The sequence below is a fragment of the Rhinoraja longicauda genome, chromosome 23 (genome assembly GCF_053455715.1).
Source record: "Rhinoraja longicauda isolate Sanriku21f chromosome 23, sRhiLon1.1, whole genome shotgun sequence".
Taxonomy (NCBI): domain Eukaryota; kingdom Metazoa; phylum Chordata; class Chondrichthyes; order Rajiformes; family Arhynchobatidae; genus Rhinoraja; species Rhinoraja longicauda.
The window spans coordinates 34,909,205-34,927,429 of record NC_135975.1 but is presented as its reverse complement, the minus strand read 5'-3'; the positions used below and the strand labels follow the sequence as shown (position 1 = coordinate 34,927,429).

The window sequence follows — 18,225 nt, the reverse complement described above, 5'->3', positions numbered from 1 at the left end:
GAAGGGGCCTGTGAAGGGCAGCAATCAGGTGCAATTAGTGTAAACTGGCTACGGGGATTAAATTATATGGGATCATGTGCCCATTGTAATGGGAGCAGCGAGCACTGCTACAGATGTGTTTCACATCGGTGTCAAATGTCACAGAAGCTCAAGTTATGTTGAATGTCAAGTCCACGTATTTGAGATTAAGGAGGAGGAGGTGTTGGGGCCCTTGAAGAACATTAAGGTGGATACGTCCCTGGAACCTGATGGGATCAATCCCAGGTTATTGAGAGAGGCAAGAGTGGAGATTATAGGATGAAGCTCCTAGCCACAGATTCTCTAGCTACAGGTGAGGTCCCGGAGGACTGGAAGATAGCTAATGTTGTTCAAAGATAGGCACAAAATGCTGGAGTAACTCAGCGGAACAGGCAGCATCTCTGGTGAGTTGGAATGGGTGATCTTTCGGGTCGAGACTGGAATTTAGAAGGATGAGAGGGGATCTTATAGAAATGTATAAAATTATAAAAGGACTGGACAAGCTAGATGCAGGAAAAATGTTCCCAATGTTGGGGGAGTCCAGAACCAGGGGCCACAGTCTAAGAATAAAGGGGAGGCCATTTAAAACTGAGGTGAGAAAAATCTTTTTCACCCAGAGTTGTGAATTTGTGGAATTCTCTGCCACAGAAGGCAGTAGAGGCCAATTCACTGGATCAATTTAAAAGAGAGTTAGATAGAGCTCTAGGGGCTAGCGGAATCAAGGGATATGGGGAGAAGGCAGGCACGGGTTACTGATTGTGGATGATCAGCCATGATCACAATGAATGGCGGTGCTGGCTCGAAGGGCCAAATGGCCTCCTCCTGCACCTATTTTCTATATTTTCTCTGCTTTCTATGAGACCCTTCGTCAGACTCTAATATTATTCCTTTGTTTAAGAACTTCTTTCCTTCTCTCCTGAGATGCTGCCTGACCTGCTGAATTACTCCAGCATTTTGTGAATAAATATCTTCGATTTGTACCAGCATCTGCAGTTATTTTCTTACACCTTTGTTTAAAAAGGGAGGTAAGGGCATTATAGGTTGGTGAGCCTCACATCAGTGGTAGTGAGGTAACTGTAGAGAATTCTTCAGGATAGGAAAAGAATAAGTTAACTAAGGACAGTCAGCATGGCTTTGTACATGGCAGGTTGTGTCTTACTAACTTGTTCGAGTTTTTTGAGGAGGTGATAAAGGTGATTAAGAAGGAAGGGCAGTGTCCTCGTGGATTTTAGTAAGGCATTTGTTAAACTCCCCCATGGTAGGCTGATCCAGAAGATTAAGATGCACGGGATTAATGGTAGGGTTGCCCCATATTAGCCGGGACATCCCGTATATTGGGCTAAATTGGTTTGTCCCGTACGGGACCGCCCTTGTCCTGTATTAGGCCCGGGGGGCACTGTAGGTCCGGGGGTCTGGGCGCCGCCTAATGGAGGTTGCGTAGCAACCCACCTCCCGGCCCGGGCGGCCGCCATTGCTGGAGCGGGAGCACGTGGCTGATGGCTGGGTGAAGTCACATGGGGCACGGGGCGGTGACGACGCCTTTTGTCCCTTATTTGGGAGTGAGAAAGTTGGCAACCCTAATTAACGGTGACTTGGTCACATGGATTCAGAACTGGCTTAGTGCCAGAAGACAGAGAGATACAGTACGGTGGAGGGACCATATTCAGGCTGGAGGTTTGTGACCAATGGAGTTCCACAGAGATATGGGTTGGGACCACTGCTGATTGTGATGCAGCATGTACAAATGACTTGGTCGTAAATGTAGACGAGACGGTTAGTAAGTTTGCAGATGACATGAACATTGTTGGTGTAGCGGACTGTGAGGAAGGCTGTCAAAAGTATACAGTGGGATATAAATCAGCGACAAAGATGGGTGAAGAAAGGGCAGTATTGCACTTTGACAGGTTGAATGCAAGATGAAAATAAACAATTAGTGGCATGACCCTAATCAGCATTGATATACAGTATTGAGGGATCCAGGTCCCCCATAATTCCCTGAAAGTGGCAACACAAGTAGATAGAATGGTAAATAAGGCACATTGTATATTTTTGTTCAGGTGTGTAGGAGGAACTGCAGATGTGCTTGTTTGATTCGAAGATAGACACAAAATGCTGAAGTAACTCAGCGGGACAGGCAGCATCTCTGGAGAGAAGGAATGGGTGACGTTTTGGGTCGAGACCCTTCTTCAGACTGATGTCAGGGGAGTGGGCGGGACAGAGATAGAATGTAGTCGGAGACAGTAAGACTGGCGGGAGAACTGGGAAGGGGGAGGGGATGGAGAGGGAAAGCAAGGGCACCTTGAAGTTAGAGGTCAATGTTCATACCGTTGGGGTAAGCTGCCCAAGCAAAATATGAGGTGCTGTTCCTTCAATTAACGCTGGGCCTCACCCTGGCAATGGAGGAGGCCCAGGACCGAAGGGTCAGGTTGGGAATGGGAGGGGGAGTTAAAGTGCTGAGCAACCGGGAGATCAGGTTGGTTCAGGCAGACTGAGCGGAACTGTTCAGCAAAACGATCGCCGAGCCTGCGCTTGGTCTCGCCGATATACAGGAGATGACACCTGGAACAGCGAATACAATAGATGAGGTTGGAGGAGGTGCAAGTGCCTCACCTGAAAAGACTGTTGGGGTCCTTGGATGGAGTCGAGGGGGGAGGTAAAGGGACAGGTGTAAAGTACCTGGGGAGGGGGTGGTTTGGGTGGGAAGGGACGAGTTGACCAGGGAGTTGCTGAGGGAACGGTCTCTGCGGAACGCAGAAAGGGGTGGAGATTTGTTCATTGGTCGGGGCATTGTGTAAAATATTCAGGAAGTCATGATGTAACTTTATAGGACTATGGTTAGGTTACATTTGTAGTACTGTGTGCTGATCTGGTCGCCCCATGACAGGAAGGACGGCTTTGGAAAGGATGCAGGGGAGGCCCACCAGAATAATGCCCAGATTAGGGGGTATTAGCTGCAGGGAGAGGTTGGACAGATTTGGATCGTTTTCTCTGGGATGCAGAAGGTTGCAGGGAGATCTGATGGAAGTATATCGAATTATAAGAGGCACAGATAGAGTAGACACTCTGAACCTTTTCCCCAGAATGAAGAATTTGAGCAATCAAGATGACTTGCGACTGTTACTGAGGTGGGGAATCTGGAGATACTCAGTGAAGTGTTGAAACCACTCGATGATCACAATATAAAGTTGGAAAGAAGCAAAGGTGCATTCTTACAGACCAAAGTGGTGTAACTTGGTTTGAAAGTGGATCAACATGGACTACAACCAGTGAAGGGAAAGAGGAAAGAAGATAAGACTTTATTGCCTTCCATCACAGTGCGGAGCTGCTGTGATGGATGTTTATGTCAAATTTTTATGTAGTTCTGTGTCTTGTTACTTTTGTGTATTACTGTATGGCAAATCAAATTCCTCGTATGTTGTAAAACATACTTGGCTAATAAATTACAATTAAGATTATGATTGAAGCTGTATCAAACGCACCAACACCACAGAATGGGTCTCGACTCCACTCCTTCCTGGGTATGGTACAGTATTACGCATACTTCTTACCCGAGTCAGCAACAAAGCTAGCTCCTCTTCACAAGTTGTTGAACATGGATAAAAAATGGGAATGGTTCAAAGAGCAACAGAACGCTTCTGATGCATGTAAGAAGAGCTTGATCAGTGATCCATTACTTGTTTATTGTGATACAAATCGCGAGTTAAAGTTAGCTTGTGATGTGTCTAGTTGTGGGGTAGGAGCTGTGATTCCACATGTAATGGAGCATGGACAAGAATAGCCTTTGCATCACGCACACTTACCAAGAGTAAGTGTAATTATGCACAAATCGAGAAAGAAGCCCTCGGTATCATCTTTGGGATCAAGAAATTCCATCAGTATCTGTTGGGTGGGAAATTCACCCTGGTTACTGATCATCAGCCACTTCTCGCTATTCTTGGTCCTCGGTCAGCAATACCGACAATGGCAGCCTCGAGGACACAGCGCTGGGCAGTTCTCCTGTCACAGTATGACTGCAGCATTGAGAATCGCCGCTCAAAGGAAAGTGCTATCGCTGATGCATTGTCACGTTTGCCTCATAATTGCTGCTGAAACGCAAAAGGACACATTGCTAAAACAAGTCTACGAACAAACTTTGTGTGGAAGGTCAGAAATAAAAGCATGTACTAATGAACTAAAACATTATCACAATAGGCGACATGAACTGTCATGTGAGCAAGGGTATATTAAATGGGGTCACAGAGTAGGAGTACCCGATTGTTTAAGACAAAGATTACTTAAAGAACTCCATAGTGAACACATAAGTATTGTGGGAATGAAGTCTACAGCCAGAGGTTGCATGTATTGGCCAGGATTGGACAATGACAGAGAAGCAGTGGCAAACAAATGTAGCACCTGTCAGAGTTGTAGAAGTAGCTGCCCAAACCCCTTTGCAAACATGGTCTTGGCCTACTAGACCTTTTCAGAGGGTTCATGTGGATTTCGTGAGCATTGGGAATAATAATTTTCTTGTTTTGGTAGATACCACTCAAAGTGGATTGAGGTGGTACATATGGGTACAAACACAACAACAGAAAGAACAATAGATTGCACTGCGGTCTATCTTTGCATGTCATGGATTACCTGAAGAGCTTGTCTCTGACAACCGCCCCCAATTTTGTGCTGCACTAATCCAAAATGTCATGAAGGTAAATGGTATCAAGCGTACCTCAGTGCCAACTTACCATCCGGCATCTAACAGCACAGCCAAAATGTCACTCAGGATAGTCAAAGGAGCTTGCAAGAAACAAGTTCTTGAAGGGAATTCAAAATTCAGTATGTCACAGCGGCTAGCTAGTTTTTTGCTGAAATATCGTACCACACCACAATCTACCACAGGGTATTGGCCAGCTAAACTTCTTTTCTCCAGAGATGCTGCCTGACCCACTGAGGTATTCCAGCTTTTTGTAACTCTTGATTAACTAATTTTATTAATCTGTTGTTTAGTGATATCAAGGACAATTGCAGAGCCTCTCAAATACTGGTCATTATTCTTGGTTGAGCAGCCTCCCAGTTAAGAGAGGATGGGGTACTCTGTGTAGTTATGGCTCAGTACACCTCACTGAACAATTCATTTGGATACCAGATTGGACACTATGAAAACAATCTGTGATCTCCCAAGCATTATATTAACTTCAATAAATCACAATGAAGGAGATGTTATCAAACTCTGTAAACCCTAGAGTTGGCCAGGGCCATTTTAAATGATTAGCAGCCATTTTAACATTTGTTATTAGTTTAGTTTAGAGATACAGCATGGAAGCAGGCCCTTCGGTCCACTGAGTCCGCGTTGACCAGTGATCCCCGCACACTAGCACTATCCCACACACTAGGGACAATTTACATTTATGCCAAGCCGATTAACCTACAAACCTCTACATCTGGAATGTGGGAGGAAACCGGAGATCCCGGACAAAGCCTACGCAGGTGATGGGGAGAACCTCTGTACGGAGTTTGTACGTTCTCCCCGTGACCGCATGGGTTTTCTCCAAGATCTTTGGTTTCCTCCCACACTCCAAAGACGTGCAGGTATGTAGGCAAAGTGGCTTGGTAAATCTAAAACAAATGTCCCTAGTGTGTGTAGGATAGTGTTAATATGAGGGGATCGCTGGTCGGCACGGACCCGGTGGGCCAAAGGGCCTGTTTCCACGCTGTATCTCTAAACTAAACTAAACTACATGTATAAATTACGTACAGACTGCACCCATAACCAGGATTGAACCAGTCCCTGGCGCTGTAAGTCAGCAACACTACTGCTGCGCCACCGTGCCACCCCAATTTAATTAGCCCTTATCCAATTTAGTTAAAGAGGATGAATTACACTTAGACATGACCATTTAGAACTTTAAACCAACCTTGGTCGCAGTGGGATTATAACCCCATTTTAATGAACACAAGTCTGCAGTTAAAGGTTAATTTACTGATTTATTTACTGGAAAGCAGTTCCAAGTAGATATTCCCATCACAGCACGAGAAACATTCATCCAAATAATTCAGAGAAATATTACAGTGTGCACTACATGCTTTTTTATTGCGAGGACAATTCTTAGTACTTGATGCAGCTGCTGAACAAGGATCAGATTCAAATGTTTATTTCACAAGGAACCACAGTCAGTTATAGAGAAATCCAGCATAGAAACACCCACTGATAACATAACAACCATAAATCATCCATTTGCACAAATCCAACTTCAATCCCTTTTTTCATTCCCCCTTCGATCTCAATAACTGCCTCCTGATTCTCCCACTCACCTACACACTAGGAGTGATCTAGTGGCCAATTGACCTACCAACCTGCGCGTCTTAGATTTGGGAGGAAACCAGAGCATCTGGAGGAAAACCTACGGCCACAAGGAAAACGTGCAAACTCCGTACAGACAGCACGGGAGGCCAGGGTCGAACCAGGGTCGCTGGCAGAGCAGGGCAACAGCTCCATTAACTTTGAGCATCAGAACTACACCCACTTAGGAAACAACTTTGTTTCCTTAATCAATCACCAAATGATGTGCCTATGCAAACATAGGCTGACTGAGACAAAAACAGGAAATGCTGGGGATACTAAGCCGGTCAGGCAGCATCTGTGGAGAGAACAAGAAAAAACAAACTGGACAGGATGGTTATTTGCGGGCTGGAAGAGTCTGTGTACCACGTGTACATGGAGTGTGTGAGTCTGTGTACCACGTGTACATGGAGTGTGTGAGTCTGTGTACCACGTGTACATGGAGTGTGTGAGTCTGTGTACCACGTGTACATGGAGTGTGTGAGTCTGTGTACCACGTGTACATGGAGTGTGTGAGGTTGCAGCCCTTGTTCCAGTATCTAAAGGGGCTACTCCTTGCCTTCTGGCTGCATTTCTCACCCACCACCCTCATCTTTGGCCACACTGTGGGTAGGGGAGAGGGTAGGGCCGAAGATGTCCTGGTTGGGTTGCTCCTGGGCCTGGCCAAGCTGGCCATCCGCGAGTCATGGCGTCAGGCGGAAGAGGGCTCTCTCTGCCCGAGCCGGCTGCCTGCCCCTTCTCCGGGTTACGTCCGCGCCCGGGTGGGGTTAGAGAGGGGTTACACGCTGTCCAGGAGGGGTTTCCGGGACCGCTGGGCACCGCGGGGGGTGAATGCATCCTCGACAAGGAGTGTAAGATAGTTCTATAATAGTTTATTGTTTGTCTTATATTATGGTGGTGGGCTCTGCTTGTTTTATTGTATTATATATATTATTTTAATATTTGAATAAATATTTTTGATTTAAAAGAGGAAGGATGAGGACCCACAATCATGTTTATATCAACATGGAGTGAGTCAAAAACTTTATAAATAAAGATGCAATTCTAAATAAAGCACATCAATGCCTCTACTTACTGAGAAGGTTAGTAATTCGGTATGTCAGAGAGGATTCTCTTGAACTTCTACAGGTGTGCAGTAGAGAGCATATTGACTGGTTGCATCACGGCCTGGTTCAGCAACGCCCAGGAGCAGAAAAGACTGTAAAAAGTTGTGAACACTGTCCAGTCCATCACCGGCTCTGACTTCCCCACCATCGGAGGGATTTATGGGAGTCGCTGCCTCAAAAAGACAGCCAGCATCATCAGAGACCCACACCACCCTGGCCCACACCCACACCATCAGAGATCCACACCACCCTGGCCCACACCCACACCATCAGAGACCCACACCACCCTGGCCCACACCCTGCCATCAGAGACCCACACCACTCTGGCCCACACCCTGCCATCAGAGACCCACACCACCCTGGCCCACACCCACACCATCAGAGACCCACACCACCCTGGCCCACACCCTGCCATCAGAGACCCACACCACCCTGGCCCACACCCTGCCATCAGAGACCCACACCACTCTGGCCCACACCCTGCCATCAGAGACCCACACCACCCTGGCCCACACCCTGCCATCAGGAAGAAGGGGCAGGAGCCTGAAAACTATAACGTCCAAGTTCAGGAACAACTTTTTCCCTGCAGCCATCAGGCAATTAATTCTGGAACAGCTGCTTCCCTTCTATTATCAGGCTTCTGAAGAGTCCAAGAGTCAAGAGTGTTTGATTATCATGTGTCCCAGATAGATCAATGACATTCTTACTTGCTGCAGCACAACAGAATATGTAAACATAGTGCACTGTAAACAATATGATAAATGAGATAAAAAGCTCAGTGTGTATGTATACACTTACTCACAAGTACACACACATCTATATATATATATATATATATAAACATAGCACAAAAAGTAAGGAAATTTGTGTTTGGTAGATTATTTCTTTGTTGTATCAATGCTTCTTGGCAATAAATCTTATACCGTTGGAAAGCCTGTTTATTTCCCTTTTAAATGGTGCCACATTTGTAAGGAACATGCATTTGTGGGATGAGCAGCAGAGCTGAGTATGTGGGTTGCGCCCATGAAAAATCTGCCAAATCTTCTCTGCCAATGCCAAACAGCTTATTCTGCCATTGACTCTTGTTCAGTGTTGTTTGGTGGATTGGACGATTGAAGTCTGAAGAAACAAGACATATTGGCAATTTAACAATTTATTCATTTAATAAACAGGAGCCTCAGTAGCGTGTGGAAGAACCATACACAGCCACAACAGCCTGGCACCTCCTCCTCATGCTGGTCACCAGCCTGGTCACACACTGTTGTGGGATGGCATCCCATTCTTCAACCAGCATTTGTCGCAAGTCAGCCAACGTGGTTGTGTTGGTCACTCTGGCACGAACAGCACGCCCAAGCTGATCCCACAAGTGTTCAATGGGGTTGAGGTCAGGACTGCTGGCAGGCCATTCCATCCTCTCCACTCCCAAATTCTGGAGGTAGTCTCTGAGAAACCCTGCTCTGTGGGGGCGAGCATTGTCATCTTGGAGGATAGAGTTCGATCCCAGACTGTGGAGATATGGGATTGCCACTGGTTGCAGAATCTCATCTCGATATCTCTCTGCATTGAGATTGCCTCCAATGATGACAAGCCTCGTTTTTCCAGTGAGGGAGATGCTGCCCCACACCATCGCACTGCCTCCACCAAAAGATGTTACTCTATCAGGCACCTGATTGTCAGCACCTGGGGGTACCAGAAGCTCAAAACAAGAGTCAATAGCAACAGCAGAATAAGCTGTTTGGCATTGGCAGAGAAGATTTGGCAAATTTTTCATGGGCGCAACCCATATACTCAGCTCTGCTGCTCATCCCACAAATGCATGTTCCTTACAAATGTGGCACCATTTAAAAGGGAAATAAACAGGCTTTCCAACGGTATAAGATTTATTGCCAAGAAGCATTGTTACAACAAAGAAATAATCTACCAAACACAAATTTCCTTACTTTTTGTGCTATGTTTATATATATACATACACATACAGATCAGCCAAAACATTATGACCACTGACAGGTGAAGCAAACAACATTATCTTGTTACAATGGTACCTGTCAAGGGGTGGGATATGTTAGGCAGCAAGTGAACAGTCAGTTCTTGAAGTTGATGTGTTGGATACAGGAGAAATGGGCAGGAGTAAAGACCTGAGCGACTTTGACAAGGGCCAAATTGTTATGGCCAGCCGATCTCTGAAACGGCAAGGCTTGTGGGGTGCTCCCGGTCAGCAGTGGTGAGTACCTACCGACAGTGGTCCAAGGAGGGACAAACCACAAACAGGGTGTTGGGTGCCCAAGGCTCATCGATGCGCGAGGGCAACGAAGGCTATCCCGTCTGGTCCGAACCGACAGAAGTTCGACTGTGGCACAAGTCACAGAAAATTTTAATGGTGGTCACAGGATGAATGTGTCACAATACACAGAGCATCGCACCCTGTTGCATATGGGGCTGCACACGGAGGACCAACAGCATATAGGCAGGTGGTCATAATGTTTTGGCTGATCCATGTATGGCCCAGATTGTTCTATCTGGGACATATGACAATAAATAGAAGAAAAGCAGCTGTTCCAGAGTCTGGTAGTACGCACTTTCAAGCTTCTAACACTTTGGAGAGGATGCAGAAGAAGTTTACCAGAATGCTGCATGGATGGATGTTAGCTACAAGGAGAGGTTGAACAGACTTGAAGATAGATGCAAAGTGCTGAAGTAACTCAGCGGAACAGGCACTTGGTTCGGTTTGTTTTCTCTGGTATGCTGAAGGTTGAGGGGAGATGCGATAGAAATATAAAATAAAGATAAGGGAGACAATCAGAACATTTTTCCCCAGGGTGAAAATGTCAAAGGTTAGAGGGGCTTTAAGTCGTGGGGCAATAAAGTTTAAAGGAGATGTGCAGGGCAAGTTTTTAAATTTAACACACAGGTTGGTGGGAGCCTGTAACGTGCCGCCAGGGGTGATGGTGGAGGTAGATACGACAGTGCCATCTAAGAAGCTTGCAGATTGGCACATGTACATGCAGGGCATGGAGGGATATGGATCATGTGCAGGCAAGCGAGATTAGCTTATCCTGGCATCATGTTCGGCACAGACATTGTGGGCCGAAGGGCCTGCTCCTGTGCGGTATTGTTCATTGGTCTATGAATCTGGGAAACTAGTCCAATCACAGTCAGACTACTTCAGAGATGTTTGGACACCAGCTGATAAAATACTCTGTAATTTCTTTCACTGGCCACATATTCAGCGACAACAGTAGAACTTGGTAAGAGGGACTGTGTGTCACTGGGCATTACCTAGGGCATTCTAAACTCTTGCATTGCTCCAAAGGATTTCTCCCCAACTTCACCAGAATGCAGAACACACATCCTTCACGCCACATCCCAGTGCATTTAGGCACAAGAAACAATGCAAGTGGCTGCTGATGTGATCGCTCCGTTGTCCAGTACCAATGACAGTAATCACCACAGGGTTCACTATGGATACCCACACTGCAAGGAACAGGCACATTGCTGATCAAAGTGACACCCACTTTGTTTTGAGAGAGTACCTTCTGCATCACATCATGCCGTTTTTAAATTATAAATAAAAATGCTATGTTATAATGATGGTTTACCCAGTGCAGAGCTCAAACTTTCAGTATCTTTACATGTTGTGCCCTTTCTAAAGTTTCTGGCATCGTGCTGCTCTTCTCTTTCATCCTCGCCCTGGTCATTGTCCACGTTATCATCGTCATCAACACTATCATCATCATCTCCAAAGGTTTGTTCTTGAAAGCAGGTAAAGGTGAGTGAGCGGGCAGCAGCCTGCACTGCCAGAGCAGAGGTTAGGTGCAGGGAGGATGGTCCATGCCTTTCTGCAAGTCTCCGTCTTATAGCCGTCTGCTGCGGTTCACAAAACGGCGATGGGGAATCCTCTTGCTCTCTGTCCGTGGGGTCCGAGCAGTGAGCTGAGCTGCCGTCTGCATCCCCAATTCCAGTAACGTCACTAATGGTGGTATCATCAGTGGATTCACATGCTAGCGCGCTGCAGCATTCTTGGCCATCTGGGGAGGTGTCCAATTGACCGAGGTCTTTCTGCTGCCAGTCCTCCTCACAACCCTGGTGGTCATTTGCACCGATGTCTTGAGGTGCCACTGCTTCCTCCTCCGGCAGTGCCTTATTCATGGGTGGCAGGGCTGTCAGAGCAGCTGCAAAATAAATTTGAAATTCGGCACAATATAGGGTAAGAATTAAAGATTGCGCTATGTAGTTACCACATACTTGGTTATTTTATAACGTTAACCTCAGGGGAATTACTTATATCCCTGCAGCCCAGGTGGGATATCCACAGAAGAGAGCGTGGTGGGAAAAGGAATGAAGGATTTGAGTTTAGGAGCAAGGAGGTCCTACTGCAGGGCCCTGGTGAGACTGCACCTGGAGTACTGTGTGCAGTTTTGGTCTCCTAATTTGAGTAAGGACATTCTTGCAATTGAGGGAGTGCAGCAGGTTTATTTCCGGGATGGCGGGACTGACATATGATGAAAGCATGGATCGACTGGGCTTATATTCACTGGAATTTGGAAGGATGAGGGGGGATCTTATAGATACATATAACATTCTTAAGATAGGCTAGATGCAGGAAAAATGTTCCCGATGTTGGGGGTGTCCAGAACCAGGGGTCAGTTTAAGATTAAGGGGTTGGCCATTTAGGACTGAGATGAGGAAAAACTTTTTTACCCAGAGAGTTGTGAATCTGTGGAATTCTCTGCCACAGAAGGCAATGGATGTTTTCAAAAGAATGTTAGATATAATTCTTAGGGCTAACGGAATCAAGGGATATGGGGAGAAAGCAGGAACAGGGTACTGATTTTGGATGATCAGCCATGATCATCTTGATTGGCGGTGCTGGGTCGATGGGCCAAATAACCTACTCCTGCACCTTTTTCTATGTTTCTATGAAACCCTGGCTCCCTGGAGCTGGAGTATGCAGGGCACATCACGATTCTGGCGTTGCAGAGCTGGAGGTCAGCCAGCACAGCACTCATCCCATTCAGAGGTGGGAGAAGCCCCAGGCCGGCTACTGATCCTGGTGTTCCAGAGAATTAGGCCATTCGACCCATCAAGTCTACTCCACCATTCAATCATGGCTGATCGATCTCTCCCTTCAAACTCCACTCTCCTGCCTTCTCCCCATAACCCCTAACACCTGAACTAATCAAGAATGTATCACAAAATGCTGGAGTAATGCTGGAGAGAAGGAATGGGTGACGTTTTGGGTCGAGACCCTTCTTCAGACTGATGTCAGGGGGACGACGACAAAGAAAGGATATAGGTGGAGACAGGAAGACAGTGGGAGAACTGGGAAGGGGGAAGAGGGGGAAGGGAAGAGAGGGACAGAGGAACTATCTAAAGTTGGAGAAGTCAATGTTCATACCGCTGGGCTGCAAGCAAAATATGAGGTGCTGTTCCTCCAATTTCCGGTGGGCCTCACTATGACACTGGAGGCGGCCCATGACAGAAAGGTTAGACTGGGAATGGGAGGGGGAGTTGAAGTGCTCAGCCACCGGGAGATCAGGTTGGTTAAGGGGGACTGAGCGAAGGTGTTGAGCGAAGTGATCGCCGAGCCTGGGTTTGGTCTCACTGATGTAGAGAAGTTGACATCTGGAACAGCGGATACAATAGATGAGGTTGGAGGAGGTGCAGGTGAACCTCTGTCTCACCTGGAAAAACTGTTTGAGTCCTTGGATGGAGTCCAGGGGGGAGATAAAGGGACAGGTGTTGCATCTCCTGCGGTTGCTGGGGAAAGTGCCTGGGGAGGGGGTGGTTTGGGTAGGAAAGGACGAATGGATCAGGGAGTTATGGAGGGAACGGTCTCTGCGGAACGCAGAAAGGGGAGGGGATGGGAAGATGTGGCCAGTGGTGGGATCCCGTTGGAGGTGACGGAAATGTTGGAGGATAATTTATTGGATACGCTGCCTGATGGGGTGGAAGGTGAGGACAAGGGGGATTCTGTCCTTGTTACGAATGGGGGGAAGGGAGAGCAAAAGCAGAGCTGCGGGATATAGAGGAGGCCCTAGTGAGAGCCTCATCTATAATGGAAGTGGGGAAGCCCCGTTTCCAGAAGAATGAGGACATCTGTGATGCCCTAGTGAGAAACACCTCATCCTGGGACGGAGGAATTGGGAGTAGGGGATAGACATTTTGCAGGAGACAGGGTGGGAAGAAGTGTAGTCCAGATAACTGTGGGAGTCAGTGGGTTTGTAGTAGATGTCAGTCACTAGTCTATCTCCTGTGATGGAGATGGTGAGATCCAGAAACGGTAGGGAGATGTCGGAGATGGTCCATCAGTCTGAAGAAGGGTCTTGACCCGAAACGTCACCCATTCCTTCTCTCCAAGCTGCTGCCTGACCTGCTGAGTTACCCTAGCATTTTGTGATGCCTTTGAGTTGTACCAGCATCTCCAGTTATTTTCCTAATCAAGAATCTATATATCTCTGCCGTAACAATATCCAATGATGTTTTAGGGAATACCTGTTCCGTTCCCAATTTCGGGGGGTCCAGTTCTGGGGAGTCTGGTGTTACTGATTCTGGTGTTCCGGAGGGAGGGAATATCGGGCCGGTCACTGATCCTTGTATATGGAGGGAGGATCACCAGGCCTGTTCCTAATCCTGATGTTCTGGAACTGGCGATTCTGCTCCATCTCTTTCCCTTTAGCTGGAGATGATAACCATCCCTGACCGTCCGTGCAGATGCCACTTCTGAAACAAGCCACTGTTTGAGATTGGTCTTGATGCCATTAACAACATTTCCTTTCCAACTGATTTTTTTCCCTAATTGTTACTCTTTGATCCACTTGCCAGTCCACTAAACATTCCCTTGGTGCCTCCACCCACCCATCCACTGACTCAGAGTAGATGTTGAGATTTAGTAGCTTGCTTAGTTTAGTTTCGAGATACAGTGTGGAAACAGGCCTTTCAGCCCACGGAGTCTGCACCGATCAGCAATCCCTGCATACAAACACTATCACACACACAGACACTAGGGACAATTTACAATTTTACCAAGCCAATTAACTTACAAACTTGTACCTCTTTGGAGTGTGGGAGGAAACGAGAGGACCCGGAGAAATCCCACACAGGTCACGGGGGATGAATGTACAAACTCCATAGAGACAGCACCCATAGTCTGGATCGAACCCGGGTCTCTGGTGCTGCATTCGCTGTATGGCAGCAACTCTACCGCTGCGCCACTGTGCCGCCCTCTTAGCACCAAGGAACAGCCTGGACACATCTGTCACTGGCAATAACTGCAGTTTCAATTAGTTTGTTTAAGGACCTGTTACATTCATGGTGGGCTGCCAAATTAGCAACCCTCTGCTAGTCTCTTCTCCAGACTTTACTCGTGTGTGTGTGTGTGTGTGTGTGTAAGTAAGGGATTCATAATAAAGAAGGTGCTGCAAAGGATAGGAAGGTAATAGTTTTATAGAGCACGGATCAGACCCATGAAAGAGAAAAAAAATACACATTGCTGCCCAATGCCAGCACGGAGATCCAGCAAATTATCAGAATAGTTAGTAAATTAATCTTCTAATTCTTGGCGAAAGGACTGAGAAGTGACTAGGAATATGGTGGCTCACCTTGGTCATTGAAAAGAAGTTGCTTCCACTTCTGCCTCTCCAACTCAGAGGCCTTGAATCCCAGTACACTTTTCAGTTCCTGAAGCACTCTCCTGGACTCCTCCCTCTCCCGCTTCTCCTTTTCTCGCTCTTCCGGTGACGAGCGGCTAAAGGCACCGCTTCTGAAGTCTCCATCTGAGTCAGATTCTTCTACGTAAGCTTCAAATTCCTACACACAAAATAAAGAGAACCATCAAACTGCCACATTTGAACAAGCAAAAGTATGTCTTCTGATTTCAAAGCTAATTGAGCAGTCCTGAGCTACTATCTACCTCAATGGAGACCCTCGGACTATCTTTGATCAGACTTTACTCAACTTTATCTTGCACTACATGTTATTCACATTATTCTCTTTATCATGTATCTGTACCTGTGGATGCCTGGATTGTAATCATGTATTGTCTTTCCGCTGTCTGGTTAGCACACAAAAGCTTTTCACTGTTCCTCGGTATGCATAACAATAACTAGACTCAAACTTAATTTACTGTGTGTTAAATATAAGCAAACCTATTGGCTAGAAATTTGGCTTATGCTTGCTAATGCACAAAGCAGTATGGTTATAGAATTTGATTAAGCAAACTGGCAGGTTTAGTCTGCTGCAAAATATTCTCTGAATGTGGGGCAAACAAGTCAGCATGGACGTGTTGGACGTGCTTGTGTACTGTAGTGCTGATAATAATAGTTGCTGTTGGATTCCATGTTCACATATATAACTGTGCATTAACACTCCAGATACCAATTAACTGTTTGCTTCTTCTTTTAATTGGATTGAAACCACTATAAGCCTTCACCAGTTTTGAAATGCCATCAAAACAGGGCAGGAATCTAAGAATGTTAAGAGTTTGGACTGCACACAACTTCCACTGCAAATTCACAATTCTTTCAACCGGTAGAGGAAAGCTTTATGCTCATATGTTCTAGGAGTAGAATTAGGCCATTCGGCCCATCAAGTCTACTCTGCCATTCAATCATGGCTGATCTATCTCTCCCTCTCAAACCCATTCTCCTGCCTTCTCCCCAGAACCCCTGACACCCGTACTAATTAAGAATCTATCAATCTCCACCTTAAAAATATCCACTGACTTGGCCTCCGAGGCCTCCTGTGGCTCATTAGACTCGTACTGCAACAAGCAATCTGCCGGAGGAACTCAGCAGGTCAGGCAGCAGCTGGTCTGGGGGAGGGGAGAAAAAGGAATTATCCACGTTTTGGCTTGAAACGCTGCAACAGAGCCTGCATCGTGGATCATTTAGATTCATGCAACTTGGCAAGTGGGCCTTACTACCGACTGCCCTACAAACCAGGGTACTGGTGGACAAAGAAAACAAAATAGTACATATCCAAGTATTTGAACTTCTGTAGCAAAGTATGCATTTAGATGTGTTTCTAGCCAAGTTACTGGGGAATGAGGTATTAAACCAGCTCTGTAAAGACTCCAACAAAAGCAAGAGATCAACACAGATTTTACAATATCTCAGTATCGCTTTCAGTTATAGTTGGCCAGGAATAAAAACAATATGCCGTTTTCTAAATTCCACACGATTATGAACAATAGCCAGGAATTTTCTTGGCGTTGCTCCAGCTCCGTACTGGAAGCACACCGGAAGTGCATGGTGAATAGGATTACCGGTGAACTTGTGGTGAATACAGCAACAGCAGTGCGAGGGACCACCTACTCACAGGATATGCATCAATGTAAACATCTTCTCACCTGCTCTTCGGGGACTGGATCCTGATCTTTGATCTTCACCACTGTTTTTTCTGAGGATTGAGAGGCTGGAAGCAAATTATTGTCTAGTGCACCTGGTCCTTCTGCAATGCAAAAAAATGACATTTGTGAATAAAACAGAATAATTGTACATTTCACCAGTAACTAGATATGTTGAAGATATGAAGCCATGCAAACTTTCAGCCTGAAGATATTGATTTCTCTCACTTCAAGTAACCCTTGTATTCCCTCTTTCTCAGTCCCACCCCCACCCAAGTCCTCTTGTTAATTTCACCATTTGTATTCACTTCGTCCCCAGCCAACAATGGACCATTGTGGGCTTTACCTTTCCCCGAGTCATTGTTCTGTGCCTTCCCATACCTCTAGTTTCCCCCTCCCTGACTCCCAGTGTGATGAAGGCTCTCAATCCAAAACGTCACCTGTTCCTTTTCTCCAGAGATGCTGCCTGACCCGCTGAGTTACTCCAGCACTTTGTGTCTATCTTTGGTGTAAACCATTATCTGCGGCTCCTTCTTACAAAGTACCCGCCTGGGCATTCATACAACACAGAAGAGTACAAACTCTTGCATGTACATATCTCTGAAGATCTGTCCTAAGCCCAGTACATTGATGCAAACATAAATAAAGCTAATCCAAGACTCTACTTTTGAAGAAGATTGAAGAGATTTGCGATGTTGCTGAATACCCTATTAAACTTCTACAGGTGCGCGGTAAAGATCATATCGACTGGCTGCATCACGGCTGGGTTTGGCAACTCGAAAGCCCAGGAACAAAGGAGACTACAGGGAATACTAGACATTGCCCTGTCCATCACAGGCACCATTTAAAGACAACTCAACAAGGCAGCTAATCTCAGAGATGCACATCACCCTGGCCATGCTCTCATTTTACTACCACGATCGGGAAGACAGTACAGGAGCCTGAAAACAGTGACCACCAGGTTCAAGAACACATTCTTTCCAACAGATTCTTCAACCATCAGGCTCTTGAACTTTGCACAACACTAACCAGCAGTTTCAATTTAGTTTATGCTCTCGTGTACCGAGGTACAATGAAAAACTGTTTGTTGCGTGCTAACCAGTCAGCAGAAAGGCAATTACAATTGATCCATTTACAACGTATAGATACACAAGGGAATAACGTTGAGTGCAAGGTAAAGCCAGCAAAGTCCGATCAAGGATAGTCCGAGGGTCATCAAAGAGGTAGATAGTAGTTCAGCAATGCTCTCTGGCTGGAGTAGGATGATTCAGTTGCCTGATAACAGCTGGGAAGAAACTGTCCCCGAAGAAACTGTCCATGAATCTGAAGGTGTGCGTTTTCACACTTCTATACCTTTTGCCTGATGGGAGAAGGGAGGAGGGAGTTGCCAGGGTGCGACTCGTCCTTGAATACTAGAGTAACTCGATTTTGTATGGATCGTG

The 18,225-nt window shown here is 46.3% G+C and overlaps 1 protein-coding gene across 1 annotated transcript in view; it reads right to left on the bottom strand.

Moving 5' to 3' along the window:
* Positions 1-9,368: 9,368 nt before the first annotated feature.
* The window catches only part of vezt (vezatin, adherens junctions transmembrane protein), an 86,736-nt gene continuing 77,879 nt past the window's right edge, over positions 9,369-18,225 (bottom strand). Inside the window, exons 10-12 of the mRNA XM_078420205.1 lie at positions 16,787-16,887; positions 15,039-15,246; positions 9,369-11,609 (exon numbers count right to left, since the gene is read on the bottom strand). Coding sequence (XP_078276331.1) covers positions 11,020-11,609; positions 15,039-15,246; positions 16,787-16,887 — 899 coding nt within the window. The 3' untranslated portion in view covers positions 9,369-11,019. The remainder of the gene's footprint in view (positions 11,610-15,038; positions 15,247-16,786; positions 16,888-18,225) is intronic.